Source organism: Nilaparvata lugens, chromosome 2 (genome assembly GCF_014356525.2).
Source record: "Nilaparvata lugens isolate BPH chromosome 2, ASM1435652v1, whole genome shotgun sequence".
NCBI classification, from domain to species: Eukaryota; Metazoa; Arthropoda; class Insecta; order Hemiptera; family Delphacidae; genus Nilaparvata; species Nilaparvata lugens.
In genome coordinates, this window is record NC_052505.1 from 38,132,626 (window position 1) to 38,157,623 (window position 24,998).

The window sequence follows — 24,998 nt, forward strand, 5'->3', positions numbered from 1 at the left end:
TGGCTTCATTCACCTTTGGAAATTGAAAACTTCTTCACCACTATCTACTTAGTGGTAAGCTAAGTAGATAAATTGTCATAAAACCTAAACATTTTTCTTCTTCTTTCTTCTGCCTTATATTCTCTTTTCTGCCTTAAAATACCAAATGGTCGATTTATGGGTGGTGGCTTCCTCCCTACTGTTCACATGAAGTTTATAGATATGAAGTCACTGAGATATATGTAATAAGGGGAATGCTCTGATGTGTCAATTGTCGAATTTTGATGACTGTGTGAATGCGTGTGTGTATGTGTCTTATCTTTTTATATGTCCCATTATTAAAACTCCTATTCACGGACAAGGGCTTTGCGGAAGCTCTTTTATAAATAGTATTTTTGTTTGCATCGGTTCTCACATAACATGTTAAGGTTAATTTCCATCATCAGTACATCATTCCAAAATGTTGATATGAGTTACGTACTTATAAGTTTGAAGTTAATTTCTAATGTATTATTGATACATTATGATATAGTGTCAAATTATCAGAAGTACCTAGTATCTTTAAATTGCTAGTTATAGGTATGATGAGATGTTTTGTTTTTGTTGTATTGCTGATGTAAACAATAAAACTTGAAACTTGAAACTTATTGCAGACAGGAGCATAATTTACCGAATAATTGAATTTCATCCTAGTTCCTTTGACTGCTAAGAATACTATGAAGAAAATCAACATCAGAACCAGTTCAGGAGTACCTATAAATTAATCACATTAACATAGGCACTTCAGCAGCTCTATATCTTGCAACAAGATTTGTCTTCAACAACTGGCAGAAGACGAAAAGGATAATTATTCAGAAAATGCCCATTAAGTCGTTAAAAACAGAATTTTTAGAAACAAATGTTAGAAGCAAATCATTTTGATTTTTTTCTGAGGGTGATGCCTATATGAACCCTAGGCTTGTGCGTGGGTAATGAGGCGGATGATAATAAGAGATGAATGGACCTACAGTTTTAGGTCAAAACATCAAATTATTCTTCCACCTGAACATCATTCAATTTGCTTGATTATTGACAATGAACTACAACGACTATTGCATGCTGGCTCACAATTATTGATTGGCTCACTTCGGTGTAACTACTAGATTCCAACAGCCAGGAAAATTGTTCGAAGCCTAATTCATTAGATTAGTGTATTCGTTTCTTTAGATTCAAAAGGGAAGCTCAAAATCACTTGATGGGTGAGTTGCCGTCACTGAGGGTGAGGGTTCGACCAGCTAGACCATTTTCGAACACATGCGCGAACTATGCTGGGCCTATATTCCCAACGAACTCTCATCGCAGCAAGATCAATATCAAGGCATATGCATATTTCACTTGTTTCATTTGTTTTACTACAAGAGCTGTAGAATTAGCAAGAGATTTTTCCAAAACATAATTTTTAGCTGTACTTCATATATATTTGGCTCAAAGAGGGGACTGCGCCAATATTTTAATTGACACTGTGACTAATTTTGTAGGAAGCTTCAAGAAGAGTAAATGACTTGTATGAAATGTTGAAAAGGGAAGGTACCACACTATCAAATCAAAGATTTGATAATTTTTGGCGGGCAGTACCGCATGTTGAGACTGTATTGTAGGCTAAGCAGCACACCTCGCAGCAGAATTGTTGTGTTCAGTAGAGTAGCGAGCGGATGCTCAGAATGCTGGAAGACTTTCCTACGAACTAATCATTGTTTACTTCTCAATACAAATCATTCTTAAGTTTAATTTTAGTTTATTTAGAAACTCTACAGTCTACTGATCTTAAACAGATTTGATAATAGTGATAGTAACTGCTTGACAGTATATAAAAATATGCATACCAATATTACGTAATTTTAAAACTGTAACTTAAATTTAAATAAAAACACACATATGTTTTCAAATTCTACACAGTTAGACTTCTAATTGTGTAGGCTTCTAATTCTAGCCGTGTAGAATTTGACAACATACTCATGCTTTTATTTAATTATGGAACGGTTCTATAATATTGACAATGACTCTGTCGTATTTTGTAACTTATATACTAACTTATAGATTATCAAGTTGGAAGAGATTTCATTAAATGTTGATGTTCTTACTTTTGTGTTGATACCCTGTCCAATTTCTATGCCTCCATGACTGATTGCAACAGTTCCATCCAGCTCGTAAATTGAAATTGCTGCATTCAAAAGATTGAAGGGTATCTTAGGGTAACCGGCTGTGATCAATGACAATCCTCTCTTTTTCCATCGGTTCTCCTAGAATTGATGAGTTGAGATTTAATAGAGTGTTTCAAAACCAAGGCCCATAACCAATCATTAATAATTATTATTAAACGAAAATCCCAATTAAATTATGTAAATCACCCCGAAGACTTCTGCTACTGCAAATATTGACAATAGGGTAAAAAGCTAGACAACAATTTAATAATTTATTATTCATTGATTGGCATCTGAACAAATCCAATTTATTTCCATCTGTACCAAGGTATCAGTTTGGATGATTCATGAAACTCATTCTTAGAACATACAGAGCTGCAACTAGTCTTGTTTTACAGGAAAGCACCCCAAGTTCCAAGTGCTTACAGAATTGTTTGCTAGTTAGTGGAAAATGGCACAATAACTGGCACTAGCGGTATAATGTAAAAATGGCTGCCTTCACTGGACCCGAAAAAATCTGACAGCCCCTTCCTATCCAAAGAGGGAAAATCATGGGTTTAGTGTACCTGGATGCTTATTCCGTTGCACTCTTATCCAGAGGCTATCAACATTGAGAAGGGTTTTACTGACCACGACATGGATGACGTAAGCTCGATCACACCATCCCAACTGGAGGATGAGCTTCTCAGAAGCCCAGAAAAGCAAGAATCTGCAGGAATGCCTGAGGATGCAATAGAGCTACTGAGCAGTTTGCGGGTGGAGACCAAACCTCACCATTACTCAAAGTAGGGCGGCTATTCAGGCAAAACTTCTTGGGAGATATGAGACTTTTGGCCCTGCAAAGTTTTGGAGGGGCAAAAAGATAAAACCCAAGAGACCAGAGATGAGTGAAACTCCAGGCCCAAATTTGAGTCAAGAGGCTGAGTCGAGAGTGGCCAGTCGCCGGGTGCCCTAGAGGCGATTTGGCGACCCCTCCTTCAGAGGAAGGACCTACAAAAAAAGACCAAGAGTGGAACACACATAGGTCACGAGTTTGCAGGTGGAGAGACCAAACCTTGCCACTGCTCAAAGAAGGGCAGCCATTCAGGCAAAACTTCTTGGGAGAGGTGAGGCTTTTGACCCTGCAAAGTTCTGCAGGAGCAAAAAGAAAAACCCCAAGAGATCAGAGATGGGTGGAGCTCCAGGCACAAATGTGGGTCAAGAGGTTGAGTCAAGGGTGGCCGGGCGCCCAAGAGGCAATTTGGCGACCCCTTCCTCAGCGGAAGGACCTACAAAGATAGCCAGGAGTGAAACTCACATAGGTCACGAGGACCAATCAGTCTGAAGAGACTGCCAAGCATATCGCACAGGATTGCGAGAGACTAGGGGCAAGGAGAAGGGCTGTGTTTTGGCTGCAAGCAACCAGGTGATGAATGGATGTTAGTATAGGGAAGAACTCCTGGATCTTGTAAAGGACACGGGTATTGGTTTGCCCAACTAACGTAGTTCGGACACGCAATAAGCTCCGGTTGACGTGTGGAGTTCTTTGAACCTATCTGTGGATCCTTGAATCCGTCCCTTCAAACTTATATATGAGTTTGGATGTTCAAATGGTACTGTCAAGTTTTTAGTTCCTATTTAGACAATACAGTCTTAGGTATTTTTTCTTCAAAAAAATTCATTGCAAAATCAGGTGTACCCCAAGGTTTAAAATTAGGTTCATTGCTATTCACTATTTTTATCAATGACGTCGCTAACCTCTTCAAATCTGAAGTGTTATTATATGCAGATGATTTGAAGATTTTCAAGGAAATTAAATCTTAAGAAGATAATTTACTTTTGCAAACTGATTTAGACTATCTAGATAATTGTGTATTGAGAATGAATTATTCTTAAATATTGAAAATAGGAGTAAACTTGAATATTATAGTACTATTTGGCTTCCTACGACTAAAAAATATGTATCTAAGATTGAAAAAGTTCAAAACTATTTTTTAAGTTATGTTTATTATGAAGTCAATGATGTGAGTTGTGCTAGAGATTATTCCACAATGTTATTGAGAGAAATTTGTAAATTTGATAGTTTAGAGCTAAGAAGAATATATATTTGAAAATTGTGACATAAATAGCGATTCTTTACCGAAATTTAAAAAGAAATGTATGCTAAAGTTGATATGATGTAATTTGATTTTCGTTACCAAGCTTGAACTGTATTTAATTAATTATTTATTTTAATGTGAGCCGTTTTGGGTGTATCCCATGACTTAATTTTGTTTATCTACATTGTATTGTAAATATTTTTTGTGAATAAATGAATATGAACATCAATATTACTATTGCACTATAGGTTGCACTAAAAAACTATTCGAGTAAAACGTTCTTTTCCTCTGGAATACAGTAACACTAGATACAGATCTGTATTTAAACATTGTGAATAAACATTTATGAATAATCTAGATTGGTAACTTATTTTTGAAACTCTCCAAAATGTACTGAAATTTGAAATTAATTCCCAGAAATACACAATGTAGAATAATTGTTAAAACAAAAGAAATGAAAATTGAAATGTGATTAATCATACATAATTACCAATTAGCCTTATCCATTATCTCAACCACAATTGCAGCAAGACTTCAGTTCATAATGCCTACATGAGATTGCGCTATAGTGAGGTCCACGTTATAATGACAGTATTTCATCAACTTTAGTTTTGCTATCCTTGTCTATCATTTGACAAAGCCGGTGATACTATCCTTTTCTAGGTCCACAACGATGACAATTATGTTTTTGACAGTGTAGAAATATAATTAATTAATGCAGAGAATCGGTATCGCTATTCTTCTATCTTTATTCACTGCCATTATAACGTGGACCACACTATAGTAATAAGATTAGATACAATATTTTATACTTTACAAATATTAGTGCAAGGCGAAATGTAGACTGCACTAAAAAAGGAATCAAATGTGGTGAATTTCAGAAATATTAAACGAATATCTTGATATGAGTGAATTAAACAAAATCGGATCAACATAAACTGCAGAAATATAGTTAATGAATAATTGCAAATATTGATGAGTATATAGAACGAGAGCTAATAATTTTATAAGCTATTCATTATAAGGTTACTCACGGAATTGAATTTTTCAATGGCCTCCTTTCTTTTGTCGTAGTCTGAAGACACTTTCAAAGTGTTCAATAGATCAGCAGCAATTGGATTGATTATATTTTTCAAACGAACAGACAAAGGATCTTTCTTCACCACTCTGGATATATGCTCCATTATAGTTTCAATGGATGCTGTTGCTTCAGTAGAGCCTATCAAATTGAATAGAGCACAAATAAAAAACCCTCAAACGCATTCATTGCATTTGTAATATCAAATAATTGGTTTCAATGAGTGATGTTACAAGAGAAGCAGTATCACCATATTTCAAGCATTCGAAATTTGCTGAAAAGCATCAATTTAGCAGAGTTTATCGGAGGAGAAAAATAATATACAAAGATGACCCTTTGTCTCCAAAAATTTACTGATGCTGATGAATTTTTTCAAGATTCTCTTCCTACGTGATGCAATGTAGTTCATGCCGAGGTACATCTATTATGTTCCTCGATGATGAAAGACTCCTGATCATAATTATAGTTGCATGATTAGTGAAGTATGCCACGAGAGACAACTCTGGAGTGCTTATTGTCTTTTTTCCATTAGGGCTACTCTTGAATATAAATGAAAATATAAATCTAAGTACCCTTTTTTTAATTGTTTAGTCACAACATGTTTCTCCTATATGATGCCATTGAATGGTGGGATGACTGCCATTCAATGGCATCATATAGCCGAATCTATGGATTTCTATTTTTATTTATACTGGAGTGCTTACTTTATTGATGTTTGTTTTTAAGCAATCTGATTAATCAAGAAGTCATAATCAAAATTCGACTTTACAATCATCATACTTAATTACGTTATCTCTAATTGAAAATTTTGATAATTTCATAGAAATTTAAAATCGAAACAACATTATATTTTCTGATTCCTAATAGAAAATATTTCCCTTCACACAAAAATTCTTGGATACTATACGAACAAGGCCCGCATGTTCAAAAACTTAGCAGCTCAGGAAAAGTCAACTTAATCCAGTATGATGTCTTAAATTCTGAATTTAATCCAATAGCTTATCCAGTTCCGTTTTGTTAAAGACCCCAACCTCAAGTTAGATGACTGTTATTTCTCATAAGAAATCTCAAATCTGCAAAGTTGTCTTGTTAGAATTAAGAGATGAGCGAGTTTTGTAAGAGCAGAAGTTAGAGGGAGAGATTGTAAACGTACCTGGTGCTCGACAGTAACAGTTAGAAGCTGAATTAGTTTTCACAGCAAATCCTTTACGACTCCACGTTGATGGGTCGTAAGATCCAGGCAAGTAGACTAAAACAGCCAAACAATTGGCATCATTGATAGTTATGCCTACATCCTCATAGAACGAGATATTCATGTACTGGATCAAACCATCATTATCCACGCCAGCCTGCAATCATTGAAATTTATTAATTAAGACAAAAATGATATTATAATACAGGATGGCACAGGGAAATGAGAGATTTTGAAATATCATTTCCACTAATGAATTAATAAACTAGTTGATTACTAATAGAATGATAATAATTAATTTTGCCATGAATGTTCCTCCAGTTGAAATGTCGACAGATAATAGGCCTACCTTTTCACTATTGAAGTTGACATAAATAAAATAAATGTTTTCGCATACGGCGTTCTCAGCATGGTATGCCTGTTATGGAAACTGGCATGATAGTGTAGCAAATCTTGCGGAATGGTAGTGATTCCTTTTTTAAACGCTTTCCTCCAGTTCATTTTTTATCGAAAGTGTGCATTCACATTACCTTCAATATACCCCACAGGGATAAAGGCATTCATGACTTCAAATGTCGTAATGCTGCGGTAATGCCTCTGTGTGGCATTAATAACACAATTTTCATAAAATGCTCTCATTGCTATTGCACATTCCACACAACTTCAACGACCTATAATTACTAGATGACAATGCTTTCACATCAATTGTTCAAAATTGCGAACAACTACCGACTCTAGATTTCTCGCTTCCCTGAGCCAACCTTTAAATGAAAGATGAATTCATTTATTTATTAAAAACCATTTTTGGAAAAAAGTGGCAAGTATGACGGTTGTAATAAAGTGTGCTGACACACTAGACTAATAGGGAACTCAACTTTTCAAAATATCACAAATATACATGAAGGTGGGTTAAAGTGAACGAAGGAATTCTTATTTCCTTTACCGACAACACTTAACATTGTATTTCTTCATTTTCTACAAAAATTTTGTATAATACAGTATTGTAAAGTGCATTATACAGGGTATCCCACCAAGGTTTTGTAACAGCCGTTGACCATTTCTGACAAAAAATGCTCAGTAAACTTTTCTCCTATCGACTTCAGTTTACGAGATATATGGATGTTTCGATATTTTCAGAATATGCCTACTTCCGGTCATTAAATACTCAATAACTCGAAAACTACTGGTTGAATTCCAATTTCAAGGGAATTGTTAGAAAGAGAAAAGCATTTCAAACAGGATTAATGTAATTTCATCTGTTGTTAGATATTTTGTAGTTTTTTATTAGAGCTTAAACTTGAAAAAATGCTATACTTCAAATTCAAAGTAAAATTTCAAACAGTTTTTTCTCGATTTTTCTCCGGGTAATTATAGTGATTTCAAAAACTTGATTTCATAAGCTTTCGAATGAGTATAAATTAGAAAAGGTAAGTTACATGATAAAGTGTTCAAAACTGCTAATATCTGGAATGAACACCTTCAAAATGAGGAAATTCACAAACAGCAAGCAACAAGTGGTGATCCTAAACGGGATAAAATTACATTAATCTTGTTTGAAATGTTTTTCTCTTTTTTCCAACAATACCCTTGAAATTCGACCAGTAGTTTTCGAGTTATTGAGTATTTGAGTATTGAGTAAAGACAGGAAGTAGGCATATTCTGAAAATATCGAAAAATCTATATATTTCAAAAACTAAGATCGATAGGAAAAAAATTACCGTACTGAATATTTTTTGTCAAAAATGTTGTGAAGAGTCTATGATCAAAGGCTGTTATAACCTTGGTGGGACACTCTGTATATGCATATGTGTTGAGTGAAAGTATATCGAGCACGATTTGGTAGGCTGACCTCATATTGCAGCAATAAGGGGAATCGTTTTCCGATAGCCTTCATCATAGATTCGATGGTCATGACCATTCGCATTGGCTTCTGCTGCAGGTAGGCTGCCACAGCACACGCCGTCGCTGACAGGTTGGCACGACTGAACTTGAACCCATATCCTCCTCCAACTGCTCTCACTTTCACATAAACGCTGCACCACAAAAGCAAAAATAATTCATTCAACTGTAGGCTACAAGCACTTTTCCCAAATTAAAATCTTTTAAATTGGGGTTGGGTCCACTTTTCACTTATCAACACTATTTCCTGTGCAAAAATGTTTACACTGAAAGTTAAGAAGCTAGGAAAATAAAATAAAAATGGTGTGGTTTAGTGGTTTACACTAATTAGTTTGCGACAATTTCGTTTAACTAATTTTTTATCTTTTTTTATAGATTACGTCCTAAGGACTCTAGTTATTTTCTATATAATAAGAGAGAGTAGGGTTGTGTTTGTTCGATTGTTTCGCATCAAAACATGTCAACTTGTGAATTGCATACCGGAAAAACGGGAATGATTTAGATCTCCAAATTTTGCAAATAGATCCTAAAAATATCAATCTTGAGCACCTCGTAGCCCAAATTTCAATACTCCTTGGATTTTCCAGAATTAATGTTAAAATTTCATTTATGGGGCATGAATAATATAAATCATTGGAATGTCCATAACATAAGTTGAAAGAACTATAATCTATAGAGAGAACCTTTTCGGAACAGTTTTTACGGTTAATATTGGCAAAAAATTGATTAATAGTCTAATTTTGTCAGTTTGGCAGTAAGTTGAGGATGGTTTCTAATCAAGAATTGAATTCTGTCATTTTAAAAGATTAGCACTAAGTGGAATAGCTTATTCAAAATACATTCATTGAATAATAATTCGATTGAGCAATGCTGCTCTAATTAGATCTATTTTGGGGAATATAGATAATATCTTAATGCTTTAGAAACAAAATTTTATTGCGGGAGTTATCTTTTCATTCCCTTAGTAAAGCACGGGTGACCTGCTAGTGGAGTATAAGACAAGTCAGGTCAATAATCTTACATAATACATAAACAACACTAAGTTTACATAATTAAACACTAAGTAAGTCAAACCTAGCCTTGGTTTGAAAGGACCTCTTGTACATAAAGGAAAATGGTGGATGTCCTGTTATTGTTGGGGATGGATTTCAGATGCACATTCTTGCTCACTGTATATTCATATTGATTAATTTATAAACTGAATAGATGTGAACACTTTGTAAATTTTCTTGAACAAGCTAATGCAAACATCTTCGTGAGCCAAAATGCGCAAGATTCAAACAAGAAAGTTGAAATTGCAGCGCTTTGTATTGCTCGGATCATCATAGCCCAATATTAATTTTCGTAGAGAATTGTACATTGAAATTCAATTTATATTGTCAGAAAACTCAGCATTCTTCATGAGTAGCATTGACATTGATGCTTCTCATTGAACCAGCATTCTTTATAAGTAGAATTGATATTGATGGTTCTCATTTAACGAAGCTAAAAGTTTCAAAGTTAATAATCTTCCTAAAGTAAAATTCACCTGTTATCTGGGATGCCCAGCGCCAAAGAAATAGCACATTGTACAATTTGGGGCCATTGTGTACTTGAATATACGGTCATACATTGTCCACCATTCGTGGGCACACAGAAGCTCGTCTGTGGCTCTATTGGAAAATGGTACTGTTTTGCCAATTCAACTTCTCCTTTTACAACGTGTTTAACATCATCTGGAAATAATTTGATATAAGGTAATAATATTATGTGTATGATAACATCTTGGCAAAAATAAACTCTTTTATGGTATGAGATGTTGAGGTATTTCTCCATAATTGAAAGAATAAGACGTTGATGTTGTCAATACCACTTTAAAGTGGTACCACTTAAAGTGGTATTGAAAATTCACCTGTTATCTGGGATGCCCAGCGCCAAAGAAATAGCACATTGTACAATTTGGATATTGAAGTGGTATTGACAACATCAACGTCTTATTCTTTCAAAAATAAACTCATTAATAAGCAGAGCTAGAAATCTCAAACCCAAATTCAGCTGGGGTATAGACATTTTCTGGTGAGAACATTTCAAAATTATGCTAAATATACACCCAAAATCACCGTTTTTCAAGTTTCCAATTCCAATATCAATTTTTTTCAAGAGCTATTGGCTAGTATACAATATTAGATTCTGCTTATTTAGTGTTAAAACAAAAGTAGATCACTGTATAAGTACAGGCCCATGTATTTGTTGGGGAAGATATTATGCATCAACTCGCTACTGCATTCTTATTATTATAATAGTTATTGACAAACTCAAATATAATATCTTACCTGTTTTATAATTATCAAAATTATTTGTTTTATTATCATGAAATTTAGTAATCTTCATGTATGCTCATGTTATCTTATACCAAAACATACTTCTCTTATAAGTATTGTAAGCACTCTTAATAGCGCTGCTGTTTATTATCAGTTTTATTATTTTGAAAATTATCTGTTTTATTATTATGAAGCGTAGTAATATTCATTTAATGCTTACGTAATCTCATTTCAAAAAGAGCATTCAGACTCCAGAGTTTTTCAAAAAATCACTACAAGGAGATTATGGTATGCAAATTTTAGTAAAGAAATATTGCATGATGATATGGATACGGTATGTACTTTTTTTAGCAGTCGCTGGTATTTCTCCTTGAGGAATGATATTGCCCTTGGGCCCTTTGTTGAGGATTTCTTTGACGGACAGAATGGGCGGTTTCACATCACTGTACTCTACTTTGACTTGATTAGCAGCATGTTCTGCAAGGCGCATAGTCTCAGCAACTACTAGGCCTACTGGCTGGCCAGCGTACTCTACTTTACCATCTGCCAGCAGCTGAAAGTAGGATACATCATTAATAGAATGCACTCCAAGTAAAACTCAAATATTTCAAATCATATACAGAGTGTTTCAGAAGTAGTGTCGAACATTTTAGGGTATTGTTCCTGGATGATAGGAGTCTACAAATGTCGTATTTTAAGTGTCCAAATCTCAGCGGTTATCCTTATAGCTGCCATTTTGTTTTTTCACTCATTTTTATCTCAAGAACGAAATGTTGTATTGATCTGAAATTTGGCATGAATATTATGTTATAAAGACTCAACTTTGAGAAATAAGATAAACAAATTTCGATGTAAATTTTCAAAATGACGGCCATTTTAAATGTTTGATTGCAAATTTCACGAAAACCGTTCGTGGGGTTGTAACTCGAATATTTTGTCTTGAATTTCGATTGAGAGCGAGTTATCTAGCCCGGGGGGCTCACTATATATAGTAGTTGGATTTGTGTAATCAAATTTGTCAATTCAAGTCTTACCTTACTTCAGATATAAAAAATCCAATTCATCAAATTATCAATTACTTCATGAAGTTGAATATTTCAGATAATAATTGTCTATACTCCACACACAAACATGCCAACAAGTTCGAATTAGATAAAAAGAGTTCTCAATTAATCATCACTAGTACTTGGGGCATATTATGATAAACCCACACCGTTATGATCTCCAACAGGGCATATATGGAAATAATGGGAAGGAGAGGGGTTCGGCAGAAGAATTTTATGACTGAAAAATTTGAGCTGGAAAAGTTCTCTTTGAACACCGTGGAATGGTTCCGTGCAGCTGTGGATAGGGTGAAGCTAGCCACCATGGTAGCCAACGTCTGAAACGGAAAGGCACATGAAGAGGAAGAAGAAGGAGGAGGTCGGAGGAAGAAGAACAGGAAAAAGGAAGAGGAGGAGGAAGAAGAAGAAGAAGAAGAAGAAGAAGAAGAAGAAGAAAAGAAGAAGAAGAAGAAGTAGTAGTAGTAGTAGTAGTATAGTAGTAGTAGTAGTAGTAATGAATACCTCTAATTATTAGGTGATGAGTGAATGATTTTTAAGCCTTCTACTTGAAAAATATGTTTATAGCCAAATACCTTAAAGATGCATCTCTTTAAAAGGTCTTTGTTTATAGCTTACGCTGAGCTCACCTGTTCGTACTGAGTTGAATTGACCAGAGGTAACTGGTAAGTATTCTTCCCAGGAATATCTTTGGCAGTGTAGAATGCATAGACGCCAGGTTGTTTCTGAGAAAAAATAAAGTTAACTGTTCACACAAATAAATTTGAATATCATATGGCTTCGCCAGGATTAATTTCAGAAACACCATTGATGCAATAATTTTCAACCTGGTTGCTTGCTGTATTCAAATAACATTGTTGACAAAATATTTCATGTGTAGCACATAGCAATGACATAATAATATTAAGTTGATTATGTCGATTAATTTCTTGCCGGATAATATTTTTTCTCATGAGATCAGCTAATTGATCCTTTTCTACTCTAGATATTTTGCAAACAATAAAAATGAATTATGTGAAATATCTGACATGGCTCCCACATTTGATTGGGCATGGATATGGTCAAAATAGTTTGTCTTTATAATAGTGTTGAGTATAATAATTGTAAATTGATTTATAGTTAATGTGGTATCACTGGTTGCAATGTGAAACCGGCCTTAGGGCGTTGGCCATCTAAACTAATCTGTCTGTGTGTAATCGTTCGCAATGACGTGTGATTTTTTTGTACACAGTAGTAGATCGCACTGTATTTGTATTTCATATTATTAGGTTAGCACAAACAATACAATGATTGGAAAAGAAAAACCAGGCTATTGCCCAAGACTTTGTAAATTTTCTAATTTAGTTTCAAATTGTCCAAATATAATACATAGGTTATGTCCATTTCAATTTTCTACACCAAATCACAATCTGAGAATATAGATAAGAATAAAACAAACAATTTTGAATTTGGATAGATTGATAGTAAAACTTTCGTAAAAACATGAAACAAACTTTAAATTCACAAAATAAATAATAAATCTACTATTAGTGAGTTAATAAAGTACATATTCTACTCAAAATGTTAAGTGTGAATATTGACTTAATAACCTAGTTCAACAAATAGCCTTCTTCAAATTCATGCTTAGCCTAATAATTTTTGAGATAACCTTTTCATTTCTCCTAACATCTCTTGCCTGCTGGTTTGTAATTAAGAAATTGGGCAGGGATGCTGATGGTTGGCATTTTGTCAATCTGTTCTTCACATAGAATTAGAAATTCTACATTAGCCTATATTATCCCCAACCGTAAGATTCTCTCAAGCGTCCTCATCTCCTGGCGCGGATTCAGGATTCTGGCCGGTGAGGGGGGGGGAGGCGAAGTAAATAAGTATTACATCCTGTATTAATAGTGTAATCTGAATAGATAAAAGAATTCAACATTTCAGTATCAAAATGATGGATAGAGTCGAGAGCATTTGGCTAACTGAAAAAGTCTCCTACTTACAAGTATTTGGGAAGCATCAATTGATTTTAGTTTAGCATTTGCCACCGTCGATAAGACAAATGCACAGTAACGTTGGCCCTCAATGTTCGGCATGTCGTTTACATATTCCAGCTCACCTATAAGAATAATAAAACACATTGAAAAAACAACTTGGAAATAAAGGGATTCTAATAACAAGTTGTACATTAACTGTTTTTTTTTCATTAGAAAAACGAAAACTATTTTGTAGGTATCATTCAATTAATTTATACTGCGTTTTTTTTAGCTATAATCATTAATTTACAATCTGGGAAAATAAACACTTGAAATAATATAAACTTTATCATTAAAAATCACTGAGTGAACTCACATTTATACGGTAAGTAGTTTTAGAAAAATGTATATAATATTTGTAATGTAAAATGTACATATTTAGTAATGTCAATCTATTAATTGTTGATAACCAACAAGGATATTTTTCCAGGGAGATACTAATCTTTTACAGCTTTGCAGTGAGGTATCGGCTTGTCTAGATACGGGTTTGTGAGTTGATACTGTTCACAGAGATTTATCAAAAACCTTCGATACTTCAAGTCGCACAGTTCTTCTCAATAAATTGTCATTCTTTGGATTCTCATTATTAGCACCCGATTCATCTATTCCTTCAGGTCTGGCCGAAGTCGATTTGTTTCTTTTGGTGGTATTCAGTCAATTAATTAATCGTCTTGCCTACTTTAAGCTGATGGGTGATTAAGTCAGAGGCGGATTGTCACTTGCTTCAGAGTGATTTGGATCATCTGTATTCTTGGTGCAGAAGAAACAATCTCAATCAAACAGGGTCAACATTGGAAAAGTGCAACTGTGTCATTCACAAGGCAAAGGGAAGTTGACCTTTGATACAATCAAGCAATGTACCTAGAATAGAATGTAGCCTAATCTAGCTACATTTGAATTAAGTCTTACTATATCCGGTATACAGATTTGTTTACATAAACCAAAGATTACGAAAGTGTGTTCATCATGTGTGTACACACATGATCGTCATGCATGTTGTGTCTTTAGCAAGAGGCTTCGAACAAAAAGAAGCTGTTTGAAAGCAGCTTCTAACATAAAAAACCAATAAAAATTAACTAGTGACCCCCTGGGTTGAAGAACTCGCAAAATTTTGTTCGAAGCCTGTTGCTGTGATGATAGAAAAATGTATGACGACATGTGTATATACACATGTTCAACACACTTGTCCTGTCATTAGTTGCCACCTTTAGAAAGTAAAGTTCAAAACTAGCTACTAGCCTATAAAAGTATTTATAGCCTAATTTAGAATAGTTGAGAAAGTATAGTTACGAATGGAAAAGAACTACCGGTACCTGAACATTGCAGCTCGATTTCAAGTTTTGGAATTGGTTTGGTTACAGGTGATAACTTGTCATTGGATTCGAACTTGACACTTCCAGACGAGAGTGGACGTTCTAGAAGAGTTCCTCCGCTGCTGTAGACAGACGACCCACTTGGCACAAGGCTCAGCACAAACTGCAACAGAAATGTTGGTGTTGCAACTGAATATAGGTAAGGAAATCAGAATAAAAAAGCATACTAAAAATATAAAATATTGCTTAAAGCCATATTTACTTTTCTTGCCCTATTACCATATATAAGGAAAGTATTCCTGTTCAAAAAAATTAAGGTACACCAATTTCTATACGTTTCAAGGTCCCCTGAGTCCAATAATTGGGAGATGAGATATCGTGTGCACAGACATACATACACTCATACATACACACACACACACACACACATACAGACCAATACCCAAAAACCACTTTTACAATATTAAGGGAATGACTTGAATTTGGAACTTAAGGTCCTTACACTATAAGGATCCAACACGAACAATTTCTATCAAATGTAATTCATTGCGGCTAAAGAGGCGAAAATGATTTCAAAAACAGGGATTTTAGCGATTTTCTCAAAAACGGCTCAAACAATTCCCATATCTGTAAAAATTTCAGGAGCTCCAATCTATGCAAAGTTTGATTTCAGATTCAGATTTCAAATTATAAGGCTTCAGATACAATTTAAACGAAAAATTTCAAGTGGAAAAGATTGAGCTTGAAAATCTCATTCATTATTTCCAGTAACATTTTCACCTAAACTTGAAAATAAACTCGAAATTCGAGAAAATGTGATTATTCAGATGCAAACTTGATTCTTAGGCAACTGTTGATTCTATTAAATGAATTATGATAATCTGAATGTTGCTGCTAAAACTCTGACTGATGTAGTCTTGATTGCACGATACAGACAGTCTCTGGAGACTGCATTTTCTCAACTCCATGAAGGATCTACGCAAATAGGACTTACAATAAAAAATAAATAAATAAAATACCCGACGAGTAGGTGACAGAGAACTGAAAATACAGAACTTTTTCTTTGAAAGGGTATCTGAGTTTTAATACCTTGGCTCTGTAATCCCCGAAGATAACAACGTCGAGGTTGACATGAAAGCGAAGGTAGCTGCAAGAAATAAGTGCTATTTTGCCGTGAGCAAAAGGCATGCCTGGATCTCAGATCCAGAGCGTTATCAAAGAAGTTGAAAATCTAGATCTACGAAACAATAATCAAGCCAGTTGTTTTGTATGGAGCAGAGCCCTGGGTTCTTACAACGAAATATGAAGATCTGGCTATTTGGAAGCGGCAAATCCTGAGAAGGATTTATGGACCCGTCTTCATCAATGGAGATTGGAAAATAAGGACCAACCAGGAATTACGTGACCTCTACTGGAAACCACAAAATGTAGATGAAATAAAACTCAGAAGAATGAGCCGGTCAGGTCACGTTGAAAAAATAAATGACAATAGAGCAGTAAAGAAGATTTTCAGGGAGAACACAGGGGGACGGAGGCTACTAGGACGTCCACGCAAGAGCTGGCTGGAGGATGTGGAACAAGACTTGAGGACCAGGGGATGGAGAAGGAAAGCTGCTGACAGAGAAGAATGGAGAGGCATTTTGAAGGAGGTCAAGGCCCTAGATGGGCTGTAGCACCAAGGAGTAAGTAAGTGGAGTGACATACCTTATAGAATAGACTGACAGCAAGTCCTTTTCTGTACGAAGTACTGGCATCCAATTCATCAACAGCTGGATTTACTTCGTTGCTAAGTACAGCCAACGCACCTTGCAACGTTTTATTGTCCAGCAAGTTCTTGCCAATAAGAAATTTCTCGGTATTTGAGGCATGGATCTGTAGAATAAACAACATAATCTTTATAGCTCTAGTTCCAGCAGATTAAACAAAATAAGTCATAGGTGTTGAGTCGAGATCAAAAATCTTCAAATATCTCAATTTCATTTTTGCAACAAAAAAAATATTTTGGAAAAAATTAACCTTATAAATTTATGTAGCTATATTTATATAATTATTATTAAACGAAAATCCGAATTAAATGCTGTAAATCACCCCGAAAACTTCTGCAACTGCAAATATTGACAGCAGGGTAAACAGCTAGATGGAAATTCGATGAGCGCTACTATTCAAAAATAATTTGTCAGTCCGGAAATCGAACCCGTTACCTCCAAATTGCCGATCATGAATGCTTACCCTTACACCAAACTGACAATCTCTGGATAGCAGCACTCATTTTATACGAAGACCAGCCAGTCTACAGATGGAAATTAATGAGATATTGCATTTACTCAAATGCTAATGAATTAATAATTATTATTAAACGAAAATCCAAATTGAATGTTATAAATCACCCAGCAAGATATAAATTTATATAATTTAATTATAAATTATTTATACAAACTATGTCTCAATTTAAGATTGGTAGATACAGAAAATATGTGACGCCTTAATGAATGCTGAATTTTAGCTACAATTGGTGTCAATTGTAGTTATTTAGCTCAGTACAGAATTGTTATAAGTTTATTTCATCTCACACATCAAATCTAACCCAAAAATTGACCGGTACATAATATTTTACCAATAAAATACTTTTTTAGATACCATACTCACAAAAGATCTGCTTATACCTCCATACACAATATTAGGTTTCCCTATAACCCTGAATTTGCTTTCACGGTTCAATTGGAACAGAAAGCCAGCATTCACATATGAAATTGCATTCTGAGCCCGTTTTGAAATCTGAGAGTGAGAACAGAGTTAAAAAATTATTTCAAAGCAATCAAAATCAAAACAGATCATTGTCAAAAACCATCATATTTGTAATAACAAAGTCAAAAAACAAATTATTATTACTGTGATCTGATTGGAAAAAAGTCCTTTTTTTAATTATTTTTGACGACACTACAGTCTTATTCGAATATAATGAGTCTTGAAATGGATGATTAGAAAAAAGTCTAACTGAATGCAGGCGTTCCCTAATAAGTAGTCTACATCATTTTCGAAGTTTTTGTACTTTCTACTCTCCATATATCTTTAATTTCTAGGCAAAGCATTGGACAGTTTCACAGACATGTATTGCCAGTTCTGTGAAATACAGAAATCTGGGTACTGACATTCTCCAATTATAAAATTATCTCTATTGTCTTATATCAATGTACATCAAAATTATTCACCTCATACTCAGAAATGTGTTCTTTACTGCTAATCAAACATGTCAAGACATACAATGATGGCACGGTTAGAAGCCTCATGCTATTAAACAAATCCCTATATGGTGTGAGAGGCAGTTTACGACATAAGATACGTAATTACGTTTTTGTAATCTGAACAGAATGATTGACAGTGAACAATTTAACCACGGTTGGATGCCATAAGCAAGATCGCAATCACTTGATGAAAATACTGAATTTTCTGATTTCAAAACGTCTTACTAACCTATTCTCAATTGTGCACCCACAGTTTCAAGTATCAAGAATACATCAGATCGGAACTCTTGATGTCTATGTTTAATACTCAAATTTCCAGCAATTGATCCTACCTGCAAAAAGGAATTATATGAATATTTATATAGAAGTCGCTTTTATAGTTCAAGTATATTGTTACGAAATCTTTAATATAAAATAGAAAGGTTATTGAAATCGACAAAATAGTACCGTACTCTTTATAAACTCGACTGGACAAGTTTCACTTAGTCCATAAAAAATGAATTATTACATTTAATGAGAGTTTCATTCTGAACTATCATAATAATAATAATAATAACATCATTGATGTTGCCAGCCCGGCAACTAATTTTTGGATAGTAGTTCTCATCGAATTTCCATCTAGCTGTTAACCCTGTTGTCAATGTCTGCAGTAGCAGAAGTCTTCGGGGTGATTTGCAGCATTTATTTAGGATTTTCGTTGAATAATAATTATATATTAATTAGCATTTGAATAAATTTGATTATTTAAATATATTTGATTGCATCTGTAAATGTTTGTAAGTTATTACATTTGAGACAAGGACGCGTTAACTATGGTGAGAAGATTATAACTAATTTTTATTTAATTAGGTACTTACATTTCTCACAGGCACAGATGCAATTTGCTTTATATGATCAGCTAGAACACTGGTGTAGCCAAATTCAGCCGGTCTTTGTTTAGAAATGGATAAAAAGAAATTTAAAGTTTCCGTCAAAGTTACATTGGCTCCCAATTCTATGACACCACTAACTGATATTTTTCTCAGCTCTGTGACTTTTGTTATGTCAATATAGACTTGGGGTTTGAAGTCATTCTTGTAAACTCCTGAAAAAAGTATTATGGAAAAGCGAAAAATTAGAAACATGTTGAAAAAGGCAAAACATCAAAGTTCAAAGAAATAGCTGACAGAAATGATTAGAAGTAGCCTCATTGGAGTCATTACATCAGTGAATAACCGGGCACTGCATAAGATTCTGTAAATACCTACTTACAAACTATAGGTACTAAGTTCTGAGAGATAATTTGATTGAGTGACAAAGAAAAGTGGAAGTAGGGAGGTTATGAATAAAGTAGCTGATCTATTGGATAAGTATTTTCATTTTGAGGATTTATCAAACTGCATCTTCCTATTCTACATGATGTGGAAATACGAAAGTAAGAATCAGTATTATTCCTACTCTAGACCTCAGTTCTATAATATATTATCGTAAGGTGATACATAATAAAAAATCGGTATTATTCCATATATATTTACCTTTAGCGGTGCCACCAGATAGCAGCTCGTATTTTTTGCTGCCGACCATGTCAAGAAGTTCAAAAATTTCCTTTTTTGTCTTGACATAATAAAACTCCTTTCCGCTTTTGTCCTTCATTGTGAGATTTTGTGGCGCTAACGCCAATTCAACAAAATAACTTTCAAAGTTGCTTTCATAGTCTTCTTCCTCTTCTTCATCATTATCGGATTTTTCTTTCACCTCAACGTTTTCTTCAATGATGTACTTCTCATAATTGTTTTTTTCGAGAGAATCGTCAGTACCGGGAGATGACGAATAGCTTGCCCCTTCACAACTAGCATTGTCTTCGCCTTCACAATGCTTTACAATGTCCTTGAAATAAATAAATGAATAAATAAATAAAATTTGTTTTTTTTTTCAATATGAAAACGATAAAAATTATGATTATTGACGAAAAAAAATTGTTCATGACAATTCTTTTGAGTGAATCTTAAGTAATCAATCTACTCATACATATTTGCATTTTCATAGAGCTCATCATAACTTTATCTCTATAATAGTTGTTTAAGATGAGTATTCCATAAGTGTAAATACATTTCTAGATAATTTACTTTTATTTACGTAGATTAACTTTAAATTTACTGTCTTAGAAGTTACATCAATTACTTTCCAGGAAGTTACAACATTTACTTTTTAAAATTTACAAAATTTCTATTTATGGAACTTATATTAGTTACGGTATTTCCTTGTATATATTCATACAAACCTCTATGTCACAAACAGCACGACTGCAAATCTTGGGCGCGTCAGATGCTAGAGAAGTGAATGCATCTAAAATTGGACGATATCCCGTGCATCGGCAGATATTGCCCCCAAAAGCTTGTTCAACATCTTTCTTGGACGGTTTTCCAGATTCAAGAAGACTAAAACACAAGATCAGGAATTAACAACAATACAGAGCAAAGACAGAAAGTCTTTATTAGAAATATGATAAAATATTGGGTGGCCAGGAACTTGATATAGTGACTATATCCTTGGGTGCCAATTGCAAATGGATGGAGCATAAAAGATTTCCGGAAATTAGTGACTTGGGGCTGCTCTACTTGCTGAAACTTTGATATTCCTTTTCAAACTCTCCCTTGAATAAAATATTTTCCTGATAAGTAGAAGGTTACGGTACCAGAATTGTTCCAATCTTTAAGACTGGGAATAGAAATCTTGTCAATAATCGTCCTATTTGCCAAAGTATTTGAAATAATTCTATACAATTGAATATTTAGTCATATTCGGAATGGAATAAGTGAGTTTCAACATGGATTTGTTAAAGGTAGATCAATCACCACTAGCTTGGTTGAATTTACTTCGAGAGTCACGTCGGTTTTAGATGTTGGTGGTAGGGTTGATGTGGTTTACACTGACCTGTCAAAGGCATTCGACTCAGTGAATCATTGCATATTGATGAAAAACTATCCTTATGTGGTTTTAGCATGTCCCTACTCTCCTTTTTCGAGACTTACCTTGTTGGGTAAGAAAGTAGTATGTACAGATGCTGAATTACCGATCACACTATTTTGTGAATACTTCTGGGGTTCCTCAGGGATCTAATTTGGGACAATTGCTTTTTTTGTTATTTATTAATGATTTGCCCAATGTCATAACTCACTCTAATGTTCTAATGTACGCTGATGATGTAAATATTTTTATAAGAATAAGCAATGTTGTTATTGTGAGCTCTTGCAGAGTGATGTGGATGGTCTGTGTGGGTGGTGCTTGGCTAATGGATTGAATGTGAATGTGGGAAAGTGCAGTGTAATGAAGATCAGCCACCAGAGAAACATTATATTGAACAATGCTCCGTACCATATTAATGGTATGATTATTTTATGAACTATTGTAATTATTTTGTTATGGAAGCAATTTTTGAGAAAAAACCCTGTATGCTTCCATGTTATGAAAAAATAAATGAATAAATAAATAAACTTAGTTGTCAATGAAAACTTGTCATTAGCAATTCTGGGAAGTAATATTTTCCAACTTGATAAAACTCTACTTGAACCAATCACTCTCTTAACATTATATTCATGGTTTCGCTCAATTCAACTCAATTCACCTAAACCAATAGGCCTATATATTCATAGTCAGTAGTATTCATAGTATTCTGATCAATTTTTATATTTATAATTTTTCTATTTCTATATATATATATGATTATTCTTATCACCCTCTACACATGAATTTACTTTGTTTGATTTTTTATACGAGGAAATCTGTAATGCAAATTTAAATCTGCATGATTTGGTTTAGGCTATGTATTAACAAACTTATAGGATATAACAAGTTTTAGCTGAATATATACTTTTCATCTCTCCTGATATCGCATTCAATGAATAAATTAATTAGTTTGACTTGATTACGGGATTGATTTGATTCTAACACGTTACACAAACATGTTTCTGAAAATAATATCGAAATATTAAACATTCTCCAAAAATGTCAGAGACGTAACATACTCAAAAAACATGACATTTTTAAACACCTCAGAAAAATCTAATCTAATCAACGACAAAATCAAATGCAATCTTCCTACACATTTTGGCAACACAATCCAACCCTTGAAAAGCAAGCGCCCCTGGTGTCAGGCTGTTGAAGCTCCTCCTTAGGAGAAAAATGCATTCCTCATCGAAAAGTGAAAGGTTTATTTTTAATATTTACGTGGAAACACAGTGTACAACAACAATGTTAAAAAAATATTCTTTGAAAACATTTCATGAAGAGCCAGTTTTATAGAATGAACTGAATTTTATCTTGATAAACAATTATTGATCATTATTTTTTCTCAGATATCTATGGATGCTTTTGAATTTTACTTACCGAGTTGACAGCATATGCTGTTGCTTTTTTGGTCGAAGGATTTTCGATTCTCGCTGTGACAATACAACTTCCACATCCACCTTCCAAGCACATGAATTTGGTTGCTTTGAGCCTGGCATAGTCTCTTATGTAAGTGTTCAGAGAAGTTTCTATAGCGACATCACCTGAAACTAAAATTGGATTTATGAATAAAACAACATATATTTTCACTGATTGATGATAGGAGCTTCAAATGTATGCATTTGAGGAATGCTGGTTGAACTTGAAAAAATAAATTATATCAGGAGAAATCAATTGATGTTAATGAACAGATATAGAGATAGACGGTATGTCTGCAATTTTTTCATAACCTTGGAAAAAACATATTTTGAGATAGAGGTTTTGATTAACCAAAAATTGCTGAACAAATTTTGAATCTTTAACAATTAAAATTAACTTTTGATTCTTTAACTTTGAAACTTCAACATAAAGATATAAAGAACTTGTATTTGCTTCTCATATTTATTCATTTGATAATATACAAATCATAGAAATAATAATTGGGGAACAAACAAGTATTGGGACAGTCCAAAACAGTTCCTTTTCCGAATTTTTATAGTTATGCCTATAATGTTTCAAAGAGTATTTCACTTCAAATAGAGTCCAATTTTCATTATAAAAACATGCACAGGAGGAATGTTTCAATCTAGATGGATAAGAAACTGAATCGAAGAAACATATTGTATTTTGTTTAAGTGGGTGTTTGATTCGAAAAATCGATAAATTGTTCCTCTGTCATAGAGTTCTATTTTAACAGAATTAACACTTTGCACAGAGATGTTGTGGAATTTCTCCATATTAAGGTGAAATAAAAAGATGATGTCAAGTTTTGGGTTGCCACACCTGAACTGACCAGCCAGAATTTCCTCCCCCTATACAATTTCCTGCTTCCTCAGTCTACCACTGATGATGATGCCAAGTGCATCGAAACTAGTTTGGACTCAAATACATTTTGTGGAATTGACAACATCTTTTTATTTCACCTTAATGAGTTTTATTTTATTGTAATTCCGTGTCATAGAATATCGCTACTTCAAGTCGAAAGGAAACTTACACAATATGTAGGTAAACCTACAGTGCTTGACCAGTAAAAATTCACTTTTGATTATATATGTCTCTATTTAATACTGTATCTATTCTAATACTTTCATTTTCTGAATGGATCATCTAATAAAGTATATTCATCTTCATTCAGTAAAGTAGATTGCATTATTACATAAGCTGTTTTCATAATAATTAAGTAGTCATGACTTACTTTTATGTACTTTTCCATTGATTGTGAAGACTACAGGATCAACATTAGCCATCCTGAAAGTTGGAAATTAACATTTTATATATAATACAGTAATATGTTATCAAAACAGCAAAAATAGAACAAAATTGGAAAATGATAATTTAATTTTATGATAGAAATTATCATTTCACAAGTAAGAGTATGAAACATTAGAATTAGGAAAAAAATCGTTCATGTTGTTCCTTGTTGAGGAAGCGCTCCCATAATAGCAATAAATCAAACAGAGAAAGTAAACTATATTTGAGAACAATAGCCAGATTTACAATTTGGGTAGGCCTAAATTAATAGTAAGAAAATGTGTCATTTTTAGACAAAATACTGTATAGAGTTCCAACGTCGTTTAGAGTACCGTAGCTATTGAAGCTACCGTACCGTAGCTACTTATACGTTTACTATATCAATTCTAAAATATTCATGACAGAAAAATCAATTAACACCATATTTTTTAATGAAAAATTGCAATTGATATAGTTGCAGAATGATTATAACTTACATGCAATCATTGATGCTTGAAGATACGAGCAGCAAAACGTTGACTTGAGTTTGATCGTTATTCAAGTAGAAAACGGGATACGGTTCTTATAAACTTTGCAAACTATACTGAGAGGGAAGAACGGAAAAGCTTTCTAAAATGGGAACTAGTAATCACATTTTATCAAATGTCTTGTACTTGTGTCACACGAGAATACAGTAAATGGGACAAGTGATTGTATCATGATGACAGAATCAATTTTGTCCAGTTTTCCTGTGATAGCAACATAGTTATCAAGTTATGTAGTTCGTACGAGTATATTGCGTGTTGAGCAAAGTTTTCTACAGGTATATATTCTTCAGCAAAATGATTGACATTCACTGAAAGGTTTATTACTTACTAGGTGTACAAAAATCATAAGAATTATAGGTTACTGAACACATAAATTTTGTTGATTATTCTGGAGTAGACATTTTTCGGTTTTTAGT

General features: G+C 33.8%; 1 protein-coding gene across 1 annotated transcript in view; it reads right to left on the reverse strand.

The window, feature by feature from the left end:
* LOC111047233 (indole-3-acetaldehyde oxidase) overlaps positions 1–24,966 on the reverse strand; it is a 35,536-nt gene extending 10,570 nt beyond the window's left edge. The window contains exons 1-18 of the mRNA XM_039420069.1: positions 24,532–24,966; positions 24,000–24,052; positions 22,680–22,875; positions 20,601–20,757; positions 19,855–20,206; positions 19,198–19,424; positions 18,566–18,672; positions 17,745–17,889; positions 16,803–16,970; positions 15,099–15,261; positions 13,753–13,868; positions 12,397–12,492; positions 11,049–11,259; positions 9,935–10,121; positions 8,357–8,540; positions 6,469–6,664; positions 5,272–5,456; positions 2,100–2,258 (exon numbers count right to left, since the gene is read on the reverse strand). Of these exons, the coding sequence (XP_039276003.1) occupies positions 2,100–2,258; positions 5,272–5,456; positions 6,469–6,664; positions 8,357–8,540; positions 9,935–10,121; positions 11,049–11,259; positions 12,397–12,492; positions 13,753–13,868; positions 15,099–15,261; positions 16,803–16,970; positions 17,745–17,889; positions 18,566–18,672; positions 19,198–19,424; positions 19,855–20,206; positions 20,601–20,757; positions 22,680–22,875; positions 24,000–24,052; positions 24,532–24,533 (2,904 nt within the window). The 5' untranslated portion in view covers positions 24,534–24,966. The remainder of the gene's footprint in view (positions 1–2,099; positions 2,259–5,271; positions 5,457–6,468; positions 6,665–8,356; positions 8,541–9,934; positions 10,122–11,048; positions 11,260–12,396; positions 12,493–13,752; positions 13,869–15,098; positions 15,262–16,802; positions 16,971–17,744; positions 17,890–18,565; positions 18,673–19,197; positions 19,425–19,854; positions 20,207–20,600; positions 20,758–22,679; positions 22,876–23,999; positions 24,053–24,531) is intronic.
* Positions 24,967–24,998: the final 32 nt, after the last annotated feature.